This window comes from Glycine soja, chromosome 10 (assembly GCF_004193775.1).
Source record: "Glycine soja cultivar W05 chromosome 10, ASM419377v2, whole genome shotgun sequence".
Taxonomy (NCBI): domain Eukaryota; kingdom Viridiplantae; phylum Streptophyta; class Magnoliopsida; order Fabales; family Fabaceae; genus Glycine; species Glycine soja.
Window position 1 is genome coordinate 3,079,606 of NC_041011.1, and position 26,062 is coordinate 3,105,667.

Here is a 26,062-nt window from a genome sequence, read left to right on the forward strand (position 1 = left end):
ACATTTGATACTTTTTTATGTTTTAATATAATAAATGCAATATTAATATAAAAAAATCTATTTTTAACTTATTTCCTGCCTAGCTTTTTCCTCCTTTTGGTGACATGGAAGCAAAATAAAAAATAAAAATGAGAGTGCAAGAAATTTCTCACACTTCGGACATATATATATTAGGTCTCAAATAGACCTTCATAGGGAGTTAGATTATTTACTCAACAATAAAACATGTCCTGATAATTGTTTTGTTAAGAAATGCGACATTCTTCTTTTAATACATTTTATTGACTGAAATTTAATAATAATCATAAGTTTGATTTTGATGTGTTTCACTTCTCATTGTATTATTTAAAAAGTAAAACTTATTAAAATTGATGATTTTTAATAAAATTCACTCAATCATGAAGAAAATATTAGAATGAGTGGCATCGCTATCATTTTTCTTGCTTTGTTACACCTGTATTGTGAATACTCTCAATTACATAAACAGTGAGATGTATATCATCTTTACACGTTAATATGATATACTTCTTTGGTTTGAATAAGGTTAAGTATTTGAACCCAAACTTTCCAAAATTGATAGACATATAATACAAAATCCCATAAGCATAATCTATAGTTTTGTCCAAGGTTTCATCCCATTCTAATTTTGATATTAAAATACCCTACTAAAGTTTTTGTTTCTATCATAAAAATGACAAAGACTAGGCCGGACCATTTATGCAAGTGGTCCATCGTGAACCATGGCCTTCGATCGTTGGATTAGTCTCATCCATGGGCACATTCTACAATCACTGCACCAAATTATTTCTATTCCAAATTTCTCCCACCACAACTCCTGTCGTCGACCACTATTTGTTGTCGCCAAAGGTGGTGATGGTGCGCCCTCCACACCAATGATTTCTAGAGGTGAACAAAACCAATCAAACCTTACACCAATCATGAAAGCCTATAACCACAAACCCTAGGCCATGACCAAGCATGTCGGCCACCAGACCTTCACCAAGTCTTGGGGGCACTGATCACATTCTCTATTGTATCTAACGGTCGATCTAGGCTTATTTTGATCAGATTTAAGATCCAGCACAATTAAATTTGATCAATTTGGTTTGGTTCGGTTTTACAATTTTTTTTAAAATTTAACTCAATTCATTCATGAACGGTTTGGTTCGATTCGAACCAACGAGTTATCTATTTAAATTTGATTTTTTTAGAACTTCTATTTTATATCATGATTCATCCAAATATCTAATATAATTAACACAATATTATAAAATGTTTGAAAGTAGTAAAATTAATTCATTTAGTACTATCAACATAATATTCTAAAATAGACTAATACAAATTAAAATAAAATATTTTGAGATTTATATAATAGTTTGAATCACAATTATTTCCTACAAACTATTTCTTGCAATAAGTTTTGCTACAATTACACAACTAGATTTGTTGCAATCAGATTTACTGAAACAAATGAACAAAATATGATCCCTTAATAGTATAAACATGACAAAAAAATATGAAAAAAAGGTAAAACAAATAAAAATGTACCTGAAAATAATACCTTAATAAGTCCAATATTAGTAGTTCCAACACTTGGAGTCCCAATATTAACAGTATTTAAAACTAAACTAAACAACTCTAAAAATTTTGATCGATTTTAATCGGTTTGATTTGATTTTGAATAGATCTATAAATCTAAACCCATGACTCAATCCATACATGAACGATTTTGATCGGTTCGGTTCGATTTTGACCAAAATACATAAATGACTCAACCCGAATTGTTTGGATCGATTTGGATCAATTCAGATTCACGGGTGACTTGTATCTATGAACACCCATATTGACATGTAATCTTTGTGAGTATGACAATCTAAAGTTCATTAACTTCATCTTGAAAGTCATGTAAAATCATATCTAATAGGTGTAATTTAGGCATTTTACTTTGAGTTCTTTTTTTTTCCCTTCTATTAATTGGCTCCTATAATGTCACATCTCATACACATTATGTTTCAATGATGTGATTTTAAGCAATCCTTAAATGATCCACACATTTATATATTTTTTTATTTAGACTTAGTTTTGTATCAATAAAAATTTTAATTCAATTATTTTAATTAAGGCAAGAAATATATTTTTTAAACACAAAGAACCATTGCTTATAAAAATAAGACTTAAATATATTTTTTATACTTGAAAAATAGATCATTTTTATTTGACTACTAAAACTTTATTTTTTTTATATAAGTATCTGATATTTTGTTATGTTTCACTTTAGTATCTATCATTAGTCCCATTTCGTGAAATAATGACGTGACTATTGTGTTATAACACTTAATCACAAATTTTTTTACGTCATTTTTTATTATTTAAATTATTTTTAAAAAAATACAATTTTTATTTTTTGTTTCTTGATTTCCTTCTTTTCTCTTGGTTTGCATTGTTGATGAGAAGCGCACATAATCTTCTTCTTCTTCCTTCTCGATTTTCCTCTTCTTCGACCATTCCTATGGTTTGGCTTCGTTAACCAGCGTGCACGGTTTCTCTTCTCTTCACGGTAAAACGCCCTTTCTTTTCTCAATCTTGCTTTCATGATCTGTCTCTGCTCCTATTTCCCACCATTGTGGCGCTGTTTCGATTTGTTACCCACAGGTTTCGCAATTCGGATGCTGAAGATGATGGATTGCGTTGTTTCGTGAAATAGGATTGGGGAAATCTGCAGATGATTTTGAAATTCACCTCGTTTTGGAACAGTTTTAGGTTTTCGTTCAGGGGGAATTGCGCGCTGTTTACTATGATTTTCTTTTATGAGAGCAGAAATTGTTTGGTTTGAATTTGGAATATTTTTAGAGTTTTTGGTTGATGCTTGGGGGTTTTTTTTTTTTTTTTTTTCTAACAAGGGTTTATGAACATTTGGTTGCAGATTATGGGGTCGAAGCTTGAAGTTTAGTTTGCAGGCATGTCCATGAGTGAGCGTAAGACTATTGACCTAGATCAAGGATGAGATTTTATTCAGGAGAGTAAGACTATTTGCATGTTCATAAAAATTGTTTTTTTTTAAATAATAAAAAATGATATAGAAAATTTGTCAATCACATATTAATAAATCCATAACGCGATACTCCATCTATTGCATCGTCACTCGGCAGAAACCAAAGATACTAAAGTGAAATATAAAAAATATTGGGTAGTTAGATAAAAAAATGAAGTGCAAGTAATAAAATAAAAAATGATTAATTTTTTGGGTATGAAAACATATTTAAACTTAAAAATAATAAAATTTAATTTTAAGCCACCATGGTAAAAAAAAAAAAAAAACTTAGCAACTAATCTTAAAATAAGCAAATTTGTGTTGGAGAGGCTCTAATTGGTCAGAGTTCAGATGCTTGATGTTATACTCTCATTTAAATACTAATCATTAAATTTTGGTTATAAACGAATAAAGGTGATATTTATTATTTAACCCGTCTCACAAACTTTTCCAACGTGTGTATTCTAACGGTATGGTTGGTCACCCGCGAAGTCCATGCGGCTCGGCTCGGAGAAGAGAGGGAAGAGTGCGAGTCCACAAGCATGGCGATTTTGCAGGGCCTCGCTTCGGACATTTCCTCCTTCATTCGCGCAACACAAAGACGAACAAAACTCTTGCTTTCCGTTCATCTCTCGTTTCCCCCTTTTCTCATCTCATCTCATTCTCCAGAAAACCGAATTCCGATCTGTTAAGCACGTCGAAAACGTGCGCGCGCTCCGTCGAGTTGAGTTTCAATCGATGATTTCACTTTCACGCCGTTGGAAAATGCGCGCACCTGGTTCCGGTTCTCTTTGCATGTGACTCCTATTCTGCCAAGGCTCATATTCTCAGAATAATGGTACCGTTCTCGCTTATTACAATTTGAGTGGGTGACTATTTTTGCAGATTTGAATCTTTGCTAGCTAGGCATTTAACTCTCTGTTACGAAATTGCTCGATTAATTAGAGAGATTTTGCGATGATTCATAAGTATTCGGACATTGATATAGGGATAAGGATAATAAAGGAACTGGTTGAAAGCGTTGAAGATGAGAAACTTAATAAGCTGCTTCTGAAGTTAGCAGATGCAATAGTTGTGTTGTGGTGAGAGTGGCTGAGATGTTTGATTGGATCTACATAGAGTCATATTTTGTATACTGATATTTTGACTGAGATGCTCTTCTGAATGAAGAATGGGAAGGAGATCGCATTTTTAAAGTCCAATGTATGTTATGCTAATAATGATTATTTGTTTTGGTTACCGATTAAAAATTGATAAGGTCATCACTCATCAGTCTCAAGATAGGTTTCGTATGTATCTCGATTCTCGAGTCTCGGCAACTAGGCGAGAGGCGGGACTTAAATATCCTTCTTTCCCCTAACTAGATATGAATATTTTGTCAAGAGCTATGGAGGTCTAAAATCATGATTTAGGTAATTAAAGAATATACTGAGTTGGGAGGAGCGGGAGGTGTGAATGGAAAAAGAAGACTTAGGTGTGTGAATGGAATTTTTGCCATCCATAGCAACAGCAGGGCATTCAGGTGGGATTGGGTGCCATGATTATGCCCACATTAGCACATTCTGTGTGCGTGTGTCTATTCAGAATATTGAATTTTGATTTGTTTTTTAAGACTAGTGTTATGTTAGTGAATATGAGAGTGAACTTCCTACTAGATGTGAGAGTCTTATTTGTAGGAAATATCCTTATCCTATTCAAACATTCATTAGATAAACAAATGAAAATTAAGGGGTTATAAAGTAAATAAAAAAAATGTGATGACCTCAATAAATAATCACGTCCACATTTTCTCTGTTTTTTCATTTTCCTTGGCTCTTACTTCAACACATTTTCTTTTCAATGTGGTGTAAACTTATTAGATACGAGAATAAAAAATTTCACTAACTTTACTCAATGCTCAAATATGTCTGCAGTCTGCACACATCAAAGGACTATAGCATAAACAATAAAATAGACTTAAAAAGCCATATACCCAGGAGCAGATAGTGTTGTTTCTGTTATCACATGTTCCTTACGGTAGCTACTTCAGAGTTCAGACACAGCAAATTGACCCTCTTTTACTCAGTTGGGGATTTACCTTCATATGTTGATTGATACTGATAAAACACTGAAAGGTTCTTCCAAGTCAACTAAATCGAATGATATACAGATTGCTTCTGTAAATAATTGATCAATCATCTTGGAATTTTGTATATTTTTCTTGGCTTTACATAGTTTCCTTGCCAAGAAATAGGAACATGATTGTTTAATGTTTTAAATATGTTGTAGTCAAGAACTTTCTTAATGCCTTTCGACTTTAAATGATACAGGGGATTCCAGAAAATATTGTTGTTGGTTCTCATGTTTGGGTTGCAGATCCAGAACTAGTTTGGATTGATGGACTGGTACTGAATATTAATGGTGAAGAAGCAGAAATTCAAACTAGTAATGAGAATAAGGTAAATAGAGACGTTTTATAAGTCACAACCTTTTAATCTTATGTTTCTAATTATCTCTAGTTCCACTTTGTGAAGTTCAAGTTTTAAAGGATTCTCGATATTTCAACTTCCTTCATTTTGTGTTTTTGACATGTTATTTATTGTTTTAAGAAACATATATATTTGCAATGATTTTTGAGGAGGATCTTGCCCTTAAAATACTTAGCAAAGGGTATGCTAGAAAACTTTGATATCTGTAAAATAGGCTCTCTTTAACATTCTCTGTCAACATCTTTAGTGCATGGCATCATTAATCCTTATTTATAAAAGAAAGACTTAAGTTACATGATAATTTTTCTCTGTTCTTATGGAATATAAGGATCTTACTAGTTAATTTGCACATCCTATTTAAGAGGGATAGAGAAATGGGTGACTTTTTTTTTCTTCATTTTCCAGTTGACTAGCATCTATGGTTTATAGTGCCCTCCCCAAGTTTCTAATATATTTTCTTTTCTCTAGTCCTTCTCTTTGTGTGGAACAGTTAGTTTCAGAGCTTAGAAAGGTAGAAGGGGATGGCTTAAACAGTGCAAGAAAGAAACGAAATTCTAAGCTGTTGCTCCATTGTTATATTAGTTACTGATGATTTGAGAAAGAATACAGAGACAGGCTGTCTCGTATTTGAAATGCTTAACATTTCATTTTCTATCTCTATTAGAAATGTGGTTGATTTTAGCTATGAGAAATACATATCCAAGGACTTTGAAAACATTGTGCTTATGCGACTCAGAATTATGTCACTTCTTATTTCTTTAAGAACTATAAGTCTATAAAAATGCAAACTAAGTTCTTTGGAGACATCTATTTAATTTCTTATTTCTGTCAATAGACACTATGCCTAATGAGACTAAGAATGCGACTGATTTTACATTACTTTAGCAACATTGCTGCACACACATGTGCTCATGTAATCTGGACTAATTTTCTTCTATTCTGTTTCCATGTCACCAGGTTGTTTCCCGTTTGTCAAAATTATATCCCATGGATATGGAAGCGCCTACTGATGGGGTTGATGACATGACCAAGCTTGCTTATTTGCATGAGCCAGGAGTGCTGCATAATTTGGAAACCAGATACATGATGAATGAAATATATGTAAGATTACCTCCCACATTCAGTTTGAAATCAGTTAGTGTTCACCTTTATGGAAGACAAAAACTTAAACTGCAGCTATGTATGGATATCTCTTATAATAATTTGATATCATGGCAGACTTATACCGGGAATATTCTCATTGCAATCAATCCCTTCCAAAATCTTTCACACCTGTATGATACTAATGTGATGCAAAGATACAAGGGAGCAACGATTGGAGGCTTGGGCCCACATGTTTTTGCTATTGCTGAAGCAGCATATAGGTGAGTTTGTCCTTCTTTTACTTTCATGTTTTTAAAATGGTATTCATATTGCTGACTGGTTGTTTAAATTAGGGCAATGATTAATGAGGAAAAAAGCAACTCAATTCTGGTTAGTGGTGAGAGTGGTGCTGGTAAGACAGAAACCACCAAAATGCTTATGCAGTACCTGGCATATTTGGGTGGTAACACTTCATCTGAAGGACGAACTGTTGAAAAACAAGTACTAGAAGTAAGAAGGTTATCTAACTCTGGATTATCGTTGCTATTGTTTCTACATGTTTGGTTGTGAGTTGTACCGAGACATATTGTTTAAAGCTGTTTGCAGGCTCTTGCTCTTGGCCAAAGTAAGAACAACTTAGAGATGCCTGGAAACATAGTGTCATAGACACTTAAAAGAACAAGAAGCAGGACATTTAAAGAACAATAACAAGGATCAACTATTTTCCTCTCATTATTCATTCATTATCGAGTGAAAAATGAAAAGAATGAATTCAAATGTGAAGATAATTTGGCATGATTAATATCTGTTAGCTAATGAAATATTGATTTTTGCTAATTGTTGTGATACATTCCATTTAGCACAGATTTTGTTCCATTGCATTTATTTCTTTAATTAGGTTGCTGCCAGCTTATAAATAAGTTTTGTATTCACTCTTCGAAAATAGAGAATTACAGGAATATTCTGATTATTATCTTTCAAGTTGGTATCAGAGCTCCCGATCCAGGGGGCTTTGCTTCTGCATTCTTCTAGGCAGCCTTCATTGCTGCAGTTGATACTGTTTCAGTGCCCAGTTACTGCATATACCACTGGTTGCCGTCCGTCGCTGTCCTCCGCCGTCAGCTTCCTTCCGCCGTCGTCAGCCACCGTCTGCCACCGCGAAACTGATCCGAGAACCCACCAGGAGAAGCGCCTTCTCCAGATTGGCCTATCCCTGAAGTTTCACTGCCAACCGCTGCCGGACGTGCCGCCACTCGCCGTTTTGTCTCCGGCGTGTGTAAGCCACGCGCCACCGTACAGGCCGTCTTTTTCGACGGTGCCTCCACAGAACAGGTCGCCGGCCCACCCCGGTTCTGTTCCAGGAGTTATTTTGCCCCAAAACAGCCTCAGAAACCCTAACTCGAGAAGGTTACGGTTACCGTTCTACGTTTTTTCTCTATCTTGTTTCTGCGATTTTCCTCTTCCCATTATGTCTACAGACAGTCCCTCTTCTCAGTCCCAATGACCTTCAGGCATTGCAAGGCTCATATCGAGTTGATGGGCACAACTACCTCTAGTGGGCCCAGTTCGCACTAATCTCAAGGGACGAAAGAAGTTGAACCACATAGAAGGAGAACCTCCAGCCCAAACAGATCCTAAGTATGAAGCCTGAGATGATGAAGACTCTCTTATCATGACCTGGTTATGGCATTCTATGACTCAAGAATCAGCCAGAACTGTATGTACTTCTCCACTACTAAGGAGATTTGGGAAAATCTTAGTCAGACGTATTCTATGAAGAAAGATATTGCAGCATGTTATGAGATAGAGAACAAGGTTTTCAATACCAAATAGGGGAGTCTTTCAGTAACAGATTATTATGGGACGTTGAATGGTTTATGGATTGAGTTGGATCAACATCAGGATTTGAAAATGACGCCCACAGCTGATTCTGCCACATGACACAGTTCATTGAAAGGATGAGAATCTTTAAATTTCTTTTTGTACTAAACACTGAGTTTGATCCGATTCGGGTTCAGATTTTGGGCAAAGAAAAACTTCCTTCTCTCTCAGAGGTGTTCTACACTGTACAAGGAGAAGAAACTCAGAGGTCAGTAATGTTGGAAGGGAGCAGTTTTGTTGATGGTTCAGCCTTAGCTACTGGCAAGGGTCCCACAAAAGGCTCATCCTCTTCATTTGGGAAGCCTCTCACAAAGGCTAACCGTGATGATCGCTGGTGCAGCTATTGTAGGAAGTCAGGTCATACTAAGGAGAAATGTTTTAGACTTCATGGAAAGGAGAAGGTACTTGAGCGCGTCGGAGGATTCAAAGGTGCCACACAAAGGCGTGCTAATCAAGCAACGTCTGCTTCTGAAGGTGTAAGATACACACCTATCCCACAGGCTGAAAAGGAGATCCCAGCTCTCAGCAAAGCAGAATTGGAACGTCTATAGGCCCTTATGGACTCTCTTAGTATGACATCTAGCTCTTGTTCTCTAACCATGACTGGTAAGAGTTCTAGCTTCCTATCCTTTAATGCTTCTGGTACTGAAAATATCTGGATTATAGACTTTGTTGTTACTGATCATATGACACCTCGCTCTTCTTATTTTTCATCCTACACCATTTTAACTGGTAACCAACACATCACTGTCGCTAATGGTTCTCATACCCCCGTTATTGGTTGCGGTAACATTCAACTTCAATCTTCCCTTCATTTGAACAATGTGCTCTATGTTCCCAAACTATCTAATAACCTCTTGTCTATTCATAAAATCACCCAAGACTTAAACTTTGTTGTGACATTTTTCCACTCCCATTGTGTTTTTCAAGATCTTGCCACGGGGAGGACGATTGGAATTACTAAAGAGCAGGGTGGATTATACTACTTGCAGCATGAGGACAATAAAGAGTGTACCAAACAGAAGGCTTTCACTTCTAATCACCAGACAAGTTCAGAACCTTGGTCATCCTCCCAAATATGGCTTCAGCACAGACGTCTGGGTCATCCTCCGTTTAGTGTCCTTAAGTCTTTATTTCCCTTTTTGTTTGCAAAAATGTTAATCGAGTCTTTTCATTGTGATGTTTGCGAGTTTGCTAAACACCATCGAACAAATTTTCTTCCTAGTACTAATAAAAGTTCTAAACCTTTTGATCTTGTTCATTCGGATGTATGGGGACCTGCACTTATCAATAATATTTCTGGTGCAAAGTGGTTTGTTTCTTTCATTAATGACTGTACTCGGGTTACTGGATATTTCTCATGAAAGACAAATATGAAGTTTTTCAATTGTTTGTAAACTTTTACCGTATAATTCAAACGCAATTTGGGAGCCCAATTAAAAGATTGCGTTTTGATAATGGGAGAGAGTATGTGAATCAAAACCTTTCTAAGTTCCTCAAAGATAATGGTGTTGTTCATGAGTTAACTTGTGTGGACACCCCTCAACAAAATGAGGTTGCAAAAAGGAAAAATCGACATCTCCTTGAGGTTGCTAGAGCTTTACTCTTCCAAATGTCTGTTCCTAAGTCTTACTGGGGGGAAGCTGTTCTAACCGCCACTTACTTGATAAATAAATCATCCTCTCGTGTTTTAAATGGTGTTAGTCCTATTCAACTCATAACCACATACTATCCTTCTGTTCCCCTTATGACCAGTTGTCAGAGTCGTGTCTTTGGATGTCCTCTCTTTGTTCATGTTCATGGTCCGCATCGGGAAAAGTTAGATCCTCAGGCCATTAAATGTGTCTTCATAGGTTATGCCTCAAACAAAAAAAGGTACAATTGTTATCACCCTCAAAGTCTTCGTGTCTATGTTTCCAAGGATGTCACTTTTCATGAAACAAAGTCTTTCTTCACTAGTCCTCCGATTCAGGGGGAGAGTAGTCTCGAAGTTGAGATCCTTGAGCTGTCATGTTTTCCCTTGTTACAGGATTTCACTCCTATGGAGGATGACAAAGACCCTGAACCAGCATCATCACCAATTCAACATAAGGAGGACAAACACTTTGGGAACCAGTACCAGCGAAGAAAAAACCCGACCTGGTCCAACAACAACTTCAATCATCCGAATCGAAGGTAAGAACTCATACTCTTGAGGACACCTTAGATGCTTCTTGTGAATCTAACCTAGATGATTTGCCAATTGCCTTGAGAAAAGAAAAAAGATCTTGTGCAAAATATCTTATATCCCAATTTGTGTCTACTAAAAATCTTTCTCTACAGCACTAGAGTTTTATTTCAACTATTGATTCTATCAAAATTCCTACATCAGTACAAGAAGCCTTAAAGGATGAGAACTGGGTTCGAGCCATGAATGAAGAAATGGGTGCATTGGAAAGGTACAAGACTTGGGAGATTGTAGAGAGACCGAAAGACAAAAAGGCAGTAGGTTGTAGGTGGGTATATACAGTTAAATATCAGACTGATGACTCATTGGAGTGGTATAAGGCGAGGTTGGTTGCAAAGGGATACACCCAAACCTATGGGATCAATTATGAGGAGACATTTGCTCCAGTGGCAAACATGAATACAGTCAGGATTATCATCTCCTTAGCAGCGCACTTTGGTTGGGAGATGCATCCATTTGATGTTAAAAATGCCTTCTTACATGAAAGCTTGACAAAAGTATACATAGAGATTCCACCTGGATATGGTGCCACTAATGGAGGAAATAAAGTTTGCAGACTAAAGAAGGCCCTATATGGCTTGGGCTTGGTTTGATAGGTTCACTCAAGCTATGGTATCTTTGGGGTACAAACAAAGCCAAGGTGACCATACTTTCATTATAAAACACCCCTAAGATGGTATTCTTACTTTGCTCTTGGTCTATGTCGATGATATAATTATTGCAAGCGATGATGAGCTTGAAAAACAGACCTTAAGGGAAAGGTTGGCTACCCAATTTGAAATGAAGGATCTTCCTTAGGATAGAGGTTGCATACTCTAGGCAGGGTATCTTCATTTCTCAACGAAAATATATACTTGATCTCCTCAAAGAAGCTGGCAAGTTGGGCTGTAAAACCATTGGAGTGCCCATAGAGAAAAATCCCAGGATTAGAAATGATGAAGAAAGCCCAAAGGTAGAAAAGACACAATACCAGAGACTTGTGGGAAAACTTATCTACTTATCCCACATCAAGCCTGATATAGCCTATGCTGTTAGTGTGGTTAGTTAGTTCATGCATGACCTAAGAGAGAGACATTTGCAGACAGTAAATAGGATCATTCAGTACTTAAAGTCTTCTCCAGGAAATGGATTGTTGTTTAAAAAAGAGAGAAATTTATCCATGAAAGTATATACTGATGCTGACTATGCAAGATCAATTGTTGATAGGAGATCCACCACAAGATACTGCATGTTCTTGGGTGGAAATTTAGTAACATGGAGGAGTAAGAAGCAAAATGTAGTTGCAAGATCAAGTGCAGAAGCTGAATTCAGAGTTATGGCTCAAGGGGTTTGTGAGTTGTTATGGATGAAGTTCATACTTGATGACCTCAAAATAAAATATGAAGCTCCTATGCCGGTTTGTGATAATAAGTCCGCCATCAGCATTGCACACAATCCAATTCAATATGATCGAACAAAGCACATAGAGATAGATCGACATTTCATTAAGGAGAAATAGTACAGTGGTCTTATAGCCACCGAATACATCCCTTCAAAGCTTCAGTTGCCAAATATGTTCACCAAGGGACTTCCCACGGAGCAGCTTCAAGACCTTACTTGCAAGCTGGGAATGATAGATATACATTTACTAGCTTGAGGGGGAGTGTTGTGATACATTCCATAATTAGCACAGATTTTATTCTGTAATTAGTACAAATTTGATTTGTACAGATTTTGTTCCATTGTATTTCTTTCCTTAATTAGGTTGCTGGCAGCTTATAAATAAGTCTTGTATTCACTCTTTGAAAATAGAGAATTACAATAATATTCAGATTATTATCTTTCAAGTCTAATATTAGTTTATGGCTAATATATACCTCACCCTACCGTATCAGTAGATAATGTTTTTTTTTTTATAATAAATTCAACAGTTCATTTCAAGTTGAGATGAAAAATAGGAGAAACCATAGGAGAGAACCGTGTGTATAACTTACACATTGGAGAGTATTATTTACAGAATGAGTCATAAATATAAGAACAAGAATGTGGCACAACTCTATATTCTGCTTCTGCACTTGATCTTGCCATAACATTTTGTTTCTCGCTCTTCCATGAAATCAAATTATGTCTAATAAAATTGCAAAACCTGGAAGTGGATCTCTTGTCAATAGGAGAGCTTGCTCAATCTCTGTCAGAATATCCCACAAGATGTGTATAATCGTTCTCTTCATACAAGAAGCCTTTTCTTGGGGCTCCGTTAATATATTTCACGATACAAATCACTACATTCCAATGATTATCACATGGATAATTGAGAAGCTGGCTTACCACACTAATAGGAAATTAGATATCTAGACAAATTGTTGTGAGGTAATTCAATTTTCCAACTAATCTTTTATCACATTGGGTTAAATTAGAGAAAAGGCTTCCTTGTTCCAGTAGCTTGGTATTGGGATTCATAGGAGTGTCCACAAACTTAGCATTCTGGTTTTGATTACTCTTCTCTTGGTTAGTCAATTGGTTCATATTTCATAGTTTATTTCTGGCAAATGTTGAACTCATCACTCCCCTTAAAGTTTTAAATTGTAATGATGCAGTCAAATCCAGTTCTTGAAGCATTTGGTAATGCAAAAACTGTTAGAAATGACAATTCCAGGTAAGAGATTTCTGGTCATGTTATATGATGCTTGGTTTTTGATATGTTACATTATGTGTGTGATAAATATATCCTTTTTATACTATATTTCTTCAGCTCCATACTTGCATTTTCATGTGTATGATTTCTAGCATATGGTTTATATTCATATTAGTATCTTGTATAGGTGGAGGTTTTTGAATACTTGACTCAAATTTTCTTCATTTTTTGATTTTATCATCATTTACATACTCAATGTTTTTTAGTTGTCATGAATCAGGATCAAATGCTCATGGAAATGGAAGACGATATTTTTCATTGGGATCTTTTTCTACTTTCCATGTTATTTGTATTCACACAGTCATTAAGAAGTTCTGGGCATCATAAAAGTTTTTTCTCATTTATGAATTGGTGATTTCAATAACAAGTAGCAGTTATATACCTACTTCTGTTTGTTTTATTTTCTTGCAGCCGTTTTGGAAAATTTGTTGAGATTCAATTTAATAAGTATGGACGAATGTCTGGTGCAGCCATTAGAACTTATCTTCTTGAGAAATCTCGTGTTTGCCAAATCTCAGATCCTGAGCGTAACTATCATTGTTTCTACCTTCTCTGTGCTTCTCCTCCTGAGGTAGGCAAGTCAAAGCTAGATCTTCTATTCACCATTCTTCATGTCATTTATAATTTTATTGGCAGCATCCTGATTTTGTTTAGGAAAAGGAGAAATATAAGTTGGGAGATCCTAGATCATTTCACTACCTTAATCAATCCAATTGCTATGAATTAGTTGGTGTAAATGCTGCTCAAGAGTATCTGAGCACCAAGAGAGCCATGGATATTGTGGGAATCAGTCAGGAGGAGCAGGTATAGCTATAAATTTTGTTGGTGATTATAATAATTCATTTAGCTGCCTCTCCAAATAAAACAGAAAATCTTAAAATTGGTAATATATTTCCTTCCTTCCTCCTCTCAGGATGCTATTTTCAGAGTTGTAGCTGCTATTCTTCATCTTGGAAACATTAAGTTTGCAAAATCAGAAGAAACTGATTCATCAGTTCTAGAAGATGAAGCATCCAGGTTTCATCTCCAAACAACAGCAGAACTTCTCATGTATGGCTGAATTTTGCTGTTATTATTTTGCAATATCTTTGTATTGATATTATTTATCAATTGAGTTTATTCATATTTCAGGTGTGATCCTAATTGTTTGGAAGGTGCACTACGTGAGCGTGTGATGATTACTCCAGAAGAAATCATCAAAAGAAGTCTTGATCCTCTTGGTGCTACAGTTAGCAGGGATGGTTTAGCCAAAACACTATATTCTCGATTATTTGACTGGTAATATGATTTTGTAAGTCTGAATGATTTCTTATTTCACCATAGATGGAATCGAAAACATGAAATACAATTATGTGTTTTTGTCATGTCCAGGTTAGTCCAAAAAATTAATATCTCCATTGGGCAGGATCCTAGCTCAAAATGTCTCATTGGTGTTCTTGACATATATGGCTTTGAAAACTTTCAAACGAATAGGTGAGAATAGATTTTTTTTAATGTAACCTTGTTATTGTATGTTTGCATACTCTGATTTAGGAAGAAACATACAAACATGTGTACAACACAAGGTCTTATACAATCCACATTCATATTTGTTAAAATATATGTGCATTTATATGTTTGCACAGCTCCTATTGCTCTAAGCTTCTTTACTTCAATGCACTTTGGTAGTTTGAACTCCTTATCCTTAAAATTATCCTTCTCCTTCAATACCATTAATATTTTGAGTTGGAAAAAACATATTTGCAAACAAGCTCTCCCTTTAATTTTGGTGCTTCATTAAATAAGATAAATCCATGCTGATATGTAATTTCCTCTTTGTAGTTTTGAGCAGTTTTGTATAAATTTCACAAATGAAAAGCTGCAACAACACTTCAACCAGGTATGAGGTTAGTTTTTCATATATTTGACAACTTCATCTGTGAGACTTTTCTCTTAATATTAATCTGATGTCAATGGTGTGCTTCAGCATGTGTTTAAGATGGAGCAAGAGGAATACACAAAAGAAGGGATTGACTGGAGCTACTTAGAATTTGTAGATAATCAAGATGTACTGGATCTCATTGAAAAGGTTTCTTCAAACTTTTAGTCTATGCTTAGTATTTATTAAAGGAATTGTGAAAGCATACCTTATAGGTTTGCATTTTTTTTTTAAGTAATACTTTTGAAATTCAGAAGCAAACGATTGCTGACCCACATTTCTGATCCAAGGTCCATTGTCAAATTTAATACAATGGTTAGCTGCTATATATGAACATAGTATGGTTCCTGTCATTTAGTTAGCAAAATATTGATTCCCTTTGGTGTGCAACACGGCCTACTTTAAGGGTGTCAAGTTTCATAAAAGCTTAAACTTAGGTAGAGGACCAGTGGCCCAAAAATGGATTTTCTATCTCAAACACGCCTCTTTACATGAGCCTTATAGGTTTGGAATGTGCAGAACTGCTTAGGCCTATTTTACTTTTTGCTTCAATTTAACTTAATCATGAAAAACAGGCACACCAAGGATTGAACTCCTGACTATTTGGTCATAGAAGCTAGTTGTTAAGAATCAAATTTCGTACAAACTTTGTTTTGAGTAGGCTCAACAATGGTTTATCTCTGACAAATTCAATATCTTTGAATAAATTCTTACACTAAAGAAAAATAATGAAAACTGTTTTTGTAAGTTTTGACTTTAAAAAACTTATGAACTATGATAAATATATTTTTTCTTGATATACAATATATATTTTTGAGGGCGAGCCCTGGTGCAGCGGTAAAGTTGTGCCTTGGTGACTTGTTGGTCATGGGTTCGAATCCGGAAACAGCCTCTTTGCATATGCAAGGGTAAGGCTGCGTACAACATCCCTCCCTCATACCTTCGCATAGCGAAGAGCCTCTGGGCAATGGGGTACGAAGTTTTTTTTTTTTATACAATATATATTTTTGTAACCACCATAATTTATGTACATTACTTAGGCAACTAGCATAGCTCATAAAAACTAGGTTTTTTTGTTACATTGCATGGATATGGGTACAATATTGGTACAAGATACGAGTATGAGTATGGGTATGGGATATGGGATTTTTAAAAAATCTAGGGTTCGGGTCCATCAATGTAATTCTAAAAAAAAAAAAGAATTTAATATAAACATGACTAAATTTTATAAATAATAAAAAACACAAATAAGCATAATTTATAATACAAAAGGAAATTAAATTCAACGTGACAAAAAAAATCTCATAATAAAAAACTATAATACGTAAATGCTCTCCAATAAATACTATGACACTTAAGCATGTCTATGACATACACTTAAACAGTTTCAATCTCATCATTTTCTTGTCCACTATCACTCAAAAGAATCACCTCTGTGACTGGTTCGTCAAGAGAAAGAATAACAACTTGAAGAATGCCAACCCCTTCAAGTGGATCCCATTCATCTCGACTAATATTTCAAATTTTACTCTCACCCTCCTAATAACTCTTGCTCTTTCTTAAAAGGAGACAACGACTTTTGTATGTATAAAAACTAAATCTTCTTCTCATATGGTTGAACCTATTTCTTTTCATAGAATTGATAAAGGAATATGTTCTCCAATTTCTATCACAACAGGAAGGTTTGGGTACGGGCTTGATACGTACCCAAAAAATTTCATGCATACCCAAATTAAGTACCTAATTTGTTTTGAAAGATACTTTTGGTACGTAACCAATATGTACACATGAGTACCCAACTAGTATTGGGTACAAGTCCGTACCCAATATGTGTACAAATTACGATATGATTTTAGAAGTAACCAATACCCAATTCATGTAGGGCATGATTTTAGAAGTACCAATGCTTCAAAGGTTTTCTGATAGATTATGCTTTGCAAAGACCTGTCTGTTTTCTAGACACTTGTCATTAACTACTGTTACTATGTCTAAATTACCATCTGCAAAGGTTGTTTACATGAATAATGATTTTGGCGTAATCAATCTTAAAATCATTTACGTAAAACTTCAGGTCAACGAAAATAAAGTAGGTGTAGCGGAGATGAGGATGTTGCGGTGGATGTGTGGTAAGACTCGACAGGATAAAATTAGAAACGGAGCTATTAGAGAGAGGGTTGGAGTAGCGCCTATTGTAGAGAAGATGGTGGAAAATAGACTTAGGTGGTTTGGGCATATAGAGAGAAGACCGGTAGACTCTGTAGTGAGGAGAGTAGACCAGATGGAGAGAAGGCAAACAATTCGAGGCAGAGGAAGACCCAAAAAGACTATAAGAGAGGTTATCAAGAAGGATCTCGAACTTAATGATTTGGATAGAAGTATGGTACTTGATAGAACATTATGGCGGAAGTTGATCCATGTAGCCGACCCCACCTAGTGGGATAAGGCGTTGTTGTTGTTGTTGTTGTTGTAATCTTAAAATCATTTTTTATTGTAAAAGAGAAACTAGTTAGGTTGAGATATTGTCTGGTACATATTGTACCTATTGTGGATGCTGCTAGACCAGATGTCTGGCAGTTGGCTATGTTTACAATTGATAGTGTGTACTGTGTAGTTCTTGTCTTGTTTACACTGATACACACTATTTGATCGATGGAAGCCTTGAGGTGGTTATCATTTGTCAGTCATGGTATTGGAAAGATTCCAGGATCATCATCCATAACGCATTCTATAGTCAAGATATTTGTGGTGATAGCTTCTCAGTTCTCACAACATGATTTTGCCATATTCAGGAATTATGTTTTGAATTATTTATGGATTATTTACTTCAGAACTTTCTTAAATTGTATCCTCTGAATATACTTTCAGAATGTCACAACACTGATATAAAAAACGTCTTCTTTTTCAGAAACCAGGTGGAATCATTGCTCTGCTCGATGAAGCTTGGTATGAAGAAATTTCTTTCTTCTTTGCTGTGTATGCATTTATATTTGAAAAAAAGGAACGAATAGAGAAATGGGAGGAGTTCCATAACTGTGTCATGCATTATATCTTTGAATAGATTGTTACTGTTTTAATAAATGGCAGTCTAAGTTTTCTGTATGTAATGGGATGTGACGCATTGATATTTGGCACTATTAGGATTTGATATTCATTCTTATAAATTTAAAGTGAAAGAATGGGTAAGTTTTAGTCTCTTCTTTACTGATAACTTTTTCCAAGAAAAAATGTACATTATCTTATTATGGTTGTTTCCTGATAATCTCTCCTGATGAAGTCATCGATTATATTTTCAAAATTGTTCATAGACAGCGTATAAACGTGTAACAATTTTGATTTTTTTTTTTTCCTTCGAAATTAGTAGTACCTTTATTGACATGTTCATTGTCTGCTTGCAGTATGTTTCCGAAGTCAACTCATGAAACATTTTCACAGAAGCTTTATCAGACATTCAAAGATCACAAACGCTTCATCAAGCCAAAATTGGCACGCTCAGATTTCTCTGTTGTTCATTATGCAGGGGAGGTGAGTTTGAGTCTTTAACATTGCTATGCAACTCTTTTCACTGGAGTTCTGCTGAAAGTTGTTATTTATCCACTTTTCAGGTTCAGTATCAATCTGAGCAATTTTTAGACAAGAACAAAGACTATGTTGTTCCTGAACATCAAGACATGCTAAGTGCTTCAAAATGTTCATTTGTATCAGGCCTTTTTGCTCCACTTTCTGAGGAAACAGCCAAATCTGCTAAATTTTCTTCTATTGGTTCTCGTTTCAAGGTATCTAAAATATGGTTCTTTATGTATCTGATAAGCCTTACTGCAATCCAAAGGTGGAAGGTTAATACCGTTGTGCTTATTTATGCAGCTACAATTACAACAGTTGATGGATGCACTCAATCTGACAGAGCCACACTATATTAGATGTATAAAGCCAAATAGTCTATTAAAACCTTTCATATTTGAAAATATGAATGTTATCCAACAATTACGATCTGGTGTAAGTAAAATTTGAAATTGATTTCTACCATATTTGCTTTGAGGATAGGACTATTGACACTTCCATTGCCTGTTCTTATCCTCAACTAGCTACTTATTTCCTATTTTCTCTCAATTAAGTAGTGGTTTTATTTATTCAGTCAAACTTTAAATAATTGCATTTCTATTTGTCTATTCATATTTAATGGAGGACAATTAGAAATTGCAATTGAAAATATTGTGAATAATGTGATGACTAGGCAATTAGAAGTTACAACAGCTATTTGCTTGCTCTAATTAAACTTACCTCTGTAGAATTTTCACCCATTGTTGATATTGTAGGGTGTTCTTGAAGCAGTAAGAATTAAATGTGCTGGATTCCCCACTCACTGGACCTTTCATGATTTCTTAACTCGATTAGGCATTCTTGCTCCGGAGGTTCTTCAAGGGAAGTAAGTGCAGCTTAATGACAATTTTAGCCATGTTCTTTTTGCTCAAATAGTTTCGATACCATGCTTTCTACTTTGACATTTATTTGGTTTCCCATCTTAAAAATGATCCACACATATGTAGCTTCGAAGAAAAGGATTCATGTAAAAAGATTTTGGAGAAGATTGGGCTGACAGGTTATCAGGTAGAGCTGGAAATCTATTGAATTTTGTATGTTTTTAAGGAATGAAAAATTAAAAGAATTTGTTATCCTATAACATTAAAGTTGCTGTCATTTATTTCTCGCAATCTCTTTTTGGTTCTTGTCCATTTGACTGGGGGCATGAAATGAAATGTGTAAACCATTCTTATGACAATTGACAAATGATGCATATTTTTACTCATGTTGACCAAAATCCTTTATTGCAAGATGCTTTCCTATGTTCAGCTGAACTTTTTGTGATCTGGCTACTTTTGCAGATAGGTGAAACACAAATATTCCTAAGAGCTGGTCAGATGGCTGAATTGGATGCTCGGAGAGCATTCCTGCTCAGTAATTCTGCAATAGTTATCCAAAAGCATACTAAAACTCATTTTAGTCAGAAAAGATATATTGCATTGCAAAAGTCCTCTGTTTTTCTGCAATCCATTTGCAGAGGTCAGTTATTTGTTTTTTTTTTGTATTATGTGAAAGACAAAAAGCTTTTGTATCTGCCTTGGTTACTCAGTGGAGGAGTATCTCTATGGGCAGAATAGCATGAAGTCTTTCAGTTTGAGATGCACCTTCATTCAATTCAAATTACAAGTCCTTTTTTCTTTTATAGTTTTTACAGATTCTTTCGTAGTCTTGAGCCTTTCTACACATAGGAAGGGAGCCAAGTACCAAAAATTATCTTAGTTAATGAAATGCATAAATAATGAAGACTTTTAAGATTTAAGAAGTTTTTCATAAAAATCTACAAGTATTATTTACTCAATTTATTATATTAAGCTTTCATTGTTTAAACTTTTAGGAGAACTGGCTCGAAGATCGTATTATCACATGAAGAGGGAAGCAGGTGCAGTCAGAATTCAAAAGTATATGCGTGGAACACTAGCCAGGAAATGGTACACCGAAATAAAGATATCTGCCATTGTCTTGCAGACAGGTTTTCGAGCAGTGGCTGCTTGTAATAAATTTAGATATAGAAAGCAAATTAGTGCATCGACTACTATTCAGGTTAGAGCTGTGCTTGTAATGTTGGGTTTGGTAAATTATGTTTTTGGTCCCTCAAAATATCTCGAATTTTTATTTTAATCCCTATAAAAATCTAATATGCTTTTAGTCCCTACATCTAATATCAAAATATAGGGACTAAAACATATAACCAAATTTGAGGGACGAAAAACATATTTTATCCTATTTTTTAAATGCTTTTTTGTTGCCTGAAATCTTAGGAATGAAAAAAATGCAGTCCAATTGGCGCCGGCATAAAGCTCTCTCTGACTATCAGAACCTTAGGAAAGCATCAATCAGTTCACAAACCATCAATCACTCCAGTTATAAACATGAACAGAAGGTTGTATATTTTAATATTTGCGCTTAATTATACTTTTGGTCCTCTAATTTGGACTATGTAAAGTTTTGGTCCCTCAAGTTTTTTCAAGTTAATTGAGTTCTTCTATTTTTAAAAGTAAGCAAATTTAGTCACATGTCAATTTTATTTTACTTACCAGATTATTATTTTATTTTCTATTCGAATATTTGGGGGGGGGGGGGGGGGATTATGATAGATTAAGAGTTTAGAAGTAAGAAATTTAGTTGAAACATAAAATTTGAAGTATTTTACAAGATGTGAGATTAGGGTTTAAAGAAGGTAAATTTTGAGATTTTTTTTATTTTTGGTGAAATTTGATGTTTTGGTTGGTGAGTTTTGAGTACAAGACAACTTAATCAATTCAATTTATAAAGATTTTGGGTAAAAAAAATTGAAAATTTGAGGATTTTAGATAGAAGAAATTCATTGGGGGACCAAATTTACTTAACTTTAATGATAGAGGGACTTAATTAGCTTGGAATAAAACTTAGAGGACCAAAATTGCACAAAGTTCAAACTAGAAGGACCAAAATGCAATTAAGCCTAATATTTTTACTTTGATAATTGATAAATTTCTGTATATTTATGTTCCTTGTCCTTATAATTATTAGTAGCAGCTAGTCAGCTTTGTAAATAGGGGAATATTTAATTGTTAGAGGTATAATTCAAAACTATTGTGAAGCCCTCTCCTAATTTCTTACAGCTTTTAGGACTTCTTCCTTTTCTGGAAGAAAAAACTTAGGAATGTCTTTGGTGCTGTAAATGACAATGAATACAAAAACACATTATCTACCTTCTCTTAGCATAATTATCTTGAAGTTCTGGCTGCTGACATAACAAAATGAACTACTGGTTTGCTATCATGAAATGCCAGGTTTTTGAGACACCTGCGCAAAATGAAAGTCCTTCTATGGAAGAATGTTCAAATCCTGTCCAAGAAGAATCCTCAAGTCCTTTCCAAGATGATGAAAGCATTGAAGCTATCAGGGATTCCTCTATTCCTCTCAAAGACACTGAAAAGATTGAGGTTCTTACTATAGAAATAAAAAACTTGAAGGTAAACATGGTATATCTACTATCTTTCTTAGAATATCAATAAAATATTCCAGAATATCATTATTCTATCTTAGAATATTTTATAGTATCGTAGATTATCTCTTAAAGAAGTGGTTTCTATATTTCTTAATATGTGTTTCCTTTTTAAATTATGATTGGGAGTTTAGTTTTGGTATAATTAAGATTTAGTTCTTTGTCTTTTGTACTATACCATTACACGCCAAACTTTATATTCTATTGTTTTCTTTTCCTCCTTCTTTATCTAAATCCATGTAATTTCAACATGACATTTATAAGAGTTATACCATCCTCCATGGGCCATGGCATGTCTCATCCTTTTTCCATTGTTGAGTTCCTTAAAATCTAGCACTCTACGGTGATGATCTCATTATCTCCATGATTATTTTCGTGCTTGAGGGTTCGTAACGTATAGCACTGATCCAGGAAATATCTCATAATTTACTTATTGTATCTTCGAATATTTTACAGTATCTTAGATGATTTCTTAGGAGTGGTTTTCACATTTCAATATATCAGATCAAAGCATCATTTAAAGAATCACATGGTTGTCAATGTTATAATGATCTGCTGCTTTTATGTCATACATGTCCTGTGTACAATATAACGGGATTTGGCTTATGGTTATAATTATTTAATTCAAATTTACCAAGTTTTATCTAATAATAATCGCATTGCCCAGGTCATGTTGCAGGAAGAAAAACAAAGAGGTGATGAATATGAAAGGAAATATGTAGAAGCTCAAGGATCTAGTGAAGAGTTACGCAAAAAGTTAGCAGAAACTGAAAAAAGAGTACATCAGCTTCAGGACTCGTTGAACAGGTAGTATTAATTTTATCCCCTTGAAGATTCATGTAATTTTGCAAATTTATTTTTTTTCCAATACCGAAATCCATCTGAGGGTTAACTGTGTATGATATACCAAGAGGAAAATGGATAGGATAAAGGAAGGAGCAAGACAGATCCAGAATAACTGTGTATGTGTGTTCCCTATGTACTTTTGCTAAGGGATATATTATCTTTCAACTGAATATAGAACTTGCATAAACAATTATAAAACCATATGATGGTGGTGCTGAAAGGATCAAAATCATTCTGTCAACATTCATGGAACACTCTTAGCAGACATACACACTATTAAGACATGGTTGTTTCAAGTTGAACTTATGCTGATAAGTCCTGCTTTTCCAATATTATTTTTTATTTATTCATATCAAGTCACTGATTACTTTTTATTGACCTGGCAAACTTATAGGATTGAACTTTTATAGAAATATCTGATGATATATAAACAATACCATAATCCATCTTCCAAAAGAATTATTACAAACTTGGAATGTAAAGGGTCAACAAATTTTAGGTAAATTAAGGCAATAATAGTTACAGTTTTGAAAGAAATAATTCTAAAGTCTGTGTGTTGAAGATCTCAAGTTTCGACAGTTGCAAATTGAAGGGGAAAAATAAGCAAAGCTGTGCAAGAAGGAAAAATTGGCTTCATTCCCCTTTAGGCATCACCTCTTGAATTGAATGCATCATGCAAGCATGAAAATAATTCTTAATTAAATAGAACTATAATAACTGAAGTTACCTCATTAGTGTTCCCAAAAGTTTCTTCATCAGTAAGCACGAGGCAACTGATGCTTGAGAGATTGAAATAGTTTTTTATTCCTTTGTTAATATTACTGATCTTTACTTCAGGGGCTGCTGCTGGAGTTCTCCATCAGTATGGCATATTCTTGATGAATATTTCAAAAGCTTCATTTATGTATGTTAGGTAGTCCTATAGTTGTCCTTTGGGAAGAAGATATAGAGTCATCCTAATTTATGAAGAAGTGTTGCTTTTGAAAGATCTGCTTCCATAACCAAAAAAAAAGTTATGGAATTTATGTTAATAAGTAACTGTACATTATCAGTATTAGTTGGAAGGACTGGAAAGAAAATGTCCAATGTACTATATTGTAGTCATGTTCAAAAGCCTATTTGGAACATTAAAAGAATATAACCTGGGGGTAAAACATTAAAGAGGGTTTAACCATGGTGACATTATAAGAAATTGTTTTCTTTTCTGCCATTTATGGACATCACTGCGATTGGAATTATGACTTTTAAAACTGAATTCTATTTGATTAATGCTAGATCTGAATTAGTGTGTATCAGGATGATATCTTCCATGTCAAGTCAAGTTGCCGAGCTGAAGGCGATCTTGAGTACTTCATCAAGATTGAGTTCAACTTTTCGACCTATTGCTAGGGTTGACATTGCTTCCAGTAACTCTGATACTTCATCTACAGACTCTGATTTCACATTTCCGGCTCCTGTTTCAAATACTGAACTTTTATCTTCCCCAGAGTCAAATTCTTTCCAACTAGTAGTTCAGGATGTCACTGCAGGGGATGGATCGGGTTAGTCCAACTTTCTCCCCAAATTTCAATGTACTAATTATCTTCCCATCAAACTTGCTTACTGCCTTGGGAGAAAATAATTTGGTAGTCAGAGGGAGTAATGCCAAATGCCAATATATAAGGATCCTCTGTCATGTGTATTGTAAATGTATTTTTATAAATAAGAATAGAAATACTCTTTTTGAGACCTTGCAGCCTCTACTCTGGGGTTTGCAGTGGAATATCAAAGAGAAGGTTATGGAAGTAGCGTAGTATGATTTTTAGTTGCTTCCTATAATAATGCAATTATATGCATCTAGGATGACAGTAATAGTAATTGCAATAAAATAATAGTAAGAACATGGCTTATGTTTGGATTTTCTTGTTTGAATTGTCCTCTTGTTATGTATGAAAAGACAGAAATGAGACATGTCTGACAGTATCATTTTTCCTTTTATTCATGATTGCATTTTCAGGATCTGAAAGTGGAAAGGAGGGTTCATTTGATGATTTCTTCTAGTAAAATTTGTATTTCTTATCGGGCTTAAATTTACGTGTCCTCTGTCTCTGGGGAAACAAGGAGGAAACACAAAGATTTGGAGGTGGCATTGGTTAGGCATGTTAATTCCTTTGCCACATGCTCTAAAAAAAATTGTAGATACACAGTTTATCTCAGGATCCTGTAGATCAGTAAGGTAGAGGTAGCAAAAGTGTCAACCCATGATGAACCCTTTGATCAGTGTTTCACATTGTTTATGTCCCTTCTGAATTCTATATTATTTGATGTCAAATGACACATAGAGTGACAATTTTTTGTATATAAAAGCTTTCCAGAGGTTTTTCTTGTTTTCTGTCTTTGTGGTTCTCTACTTTACTACGCTGCAGTTCCATCTGCTTGGCGCTTCATCTTCCAGATATCATTGATTTACCCTACAGGTTCGGCCACTGAATTGCATAGTGGTAAATCTTTCAGAGCTTTTCGATGTTTCTAACGTCTAAGAATTTCTTAAGATGTTTTCGTACTTAAGACAATTAAGCTGCCCTGCCCCTATTGTTAGCTCAATTCTATTCCTTTCCTTTTTTTCTTAGAAAAATTTAGGTGAATTGAGTCTAAATAGTGTTTATAAAGGTAACATCACAAATTGTCGATCAACAAATACCTTGCATCTATAGCGGGATTCGAATCCACTAAAATAACTGACTCTAAAAGTTACTTTTAATTTCATTGTCCGTTATGTAAAAAAATAAAAAGAAAATATAACCACCCTAAACTTTATGGCTTTTACAAATAGGTACGTGTCTTTAACTTTTATTTTATCTCATTAAAATAGTTGAGATCTACTCTTAT

General features: G+C 34.7%; 1 protein-coding gene across 10 annotated transcripts; it reads left to right on the forward strand.

Moving 5' to 3' along the window:
- The first annotated feature begins 2,443 nt into the window (after positions 1 to 2,443).
- On the forward strand, positions 2,444 to 25,563 carry LOC114370395 (myosin-9-like). 10 transcript variants are annotated; one of them, XM_028327736.1, is made up of 28 exons: positions 2,444 to 2,557; positions 2,653 to 2,827; positions 2,924 to 2,975; positions 5,341 to 5,469; positions 6,457 to 6,600; positions 6,718 to 6,863; positions 6,936 to 7,092; positions 13,267 to 13,325; positions 13,776 to 13,935; positions 14,019 to 14,168; positions 14,278 to 14,414; positions 14,496 to 14,642; positions 14,736 to 14,837; positions 15,186 to 15,243; positions 15,331 to 15,432; positions 18,188 to 18,225; positions 18,678 to 18,804; positions 18,885 to 19,055; positions 19,144 to 19,275; positions 19,596 to 19,705; positions 19,827 to 19,887; positions 20,163 to 20,340; positions 20,696 to 20,901; positions 21,137 to 21,241; positions 22,134 to 22,316; positions 23,016 to 23,155; positions 24,491 to 24,735; positions 25,191 to 25,563. In XM_028327736.1, the coding sequence occupies exons 5-28, from the start codon at positions 6,487 to 6,489 to the stop codon at positions 25,232 to 25,234; spliced, it is 3,072 nt and encodes a 1,023-aa protein (XP_028183537.1). In that variant the 5' UTR covers positions 2,444 to 2,557; positions 2,653 to 2,827; positions 2,924 to 2,975; positions 5,341 to 5,469; positions 6,457 to 6,486; the 3' UTR covers positions 25,235 to 25,563. The 10 variants fall into 10 exon arrangements, with proteins under 10 accessions (XP_028183537.1, XP_028183536.1, XP_028183538.1 ...); XM_028327735.1 differs by having other exon boundaries at positions 2,653 to 2,975; XM_028327737.1 differs by lacking the exon at positions 2,444 to 2,557 and having other exon boundaries at positions 2,618 to 2,975.
- The last annotated feature ends 499 nt before the right edge of the window (positions 25,564 to 26,062 follow it).

What these genes read in the sequence shown, in the direction of transcription:
- LOC114370395 (XM_028327734.1), top strand. An exon ending in TTGTTCATTATGCAGGGGAG is followed by an intron (nt 18,805 to 18,884) that starts GTGAGTTTGAGT and finishes TCCACTTTTCAG; the next exon opens with GTTCAGTATCAATCTGAGCA. An exon ending in GTTATAAACATGAACAGAAG is followed by an intron (nt 21,242 to 22,133) that starts GTTGTATATTTT and finishes ATGAAATGCCAG; the next exon opens with GTTTTTGAGACACCTGCGCA.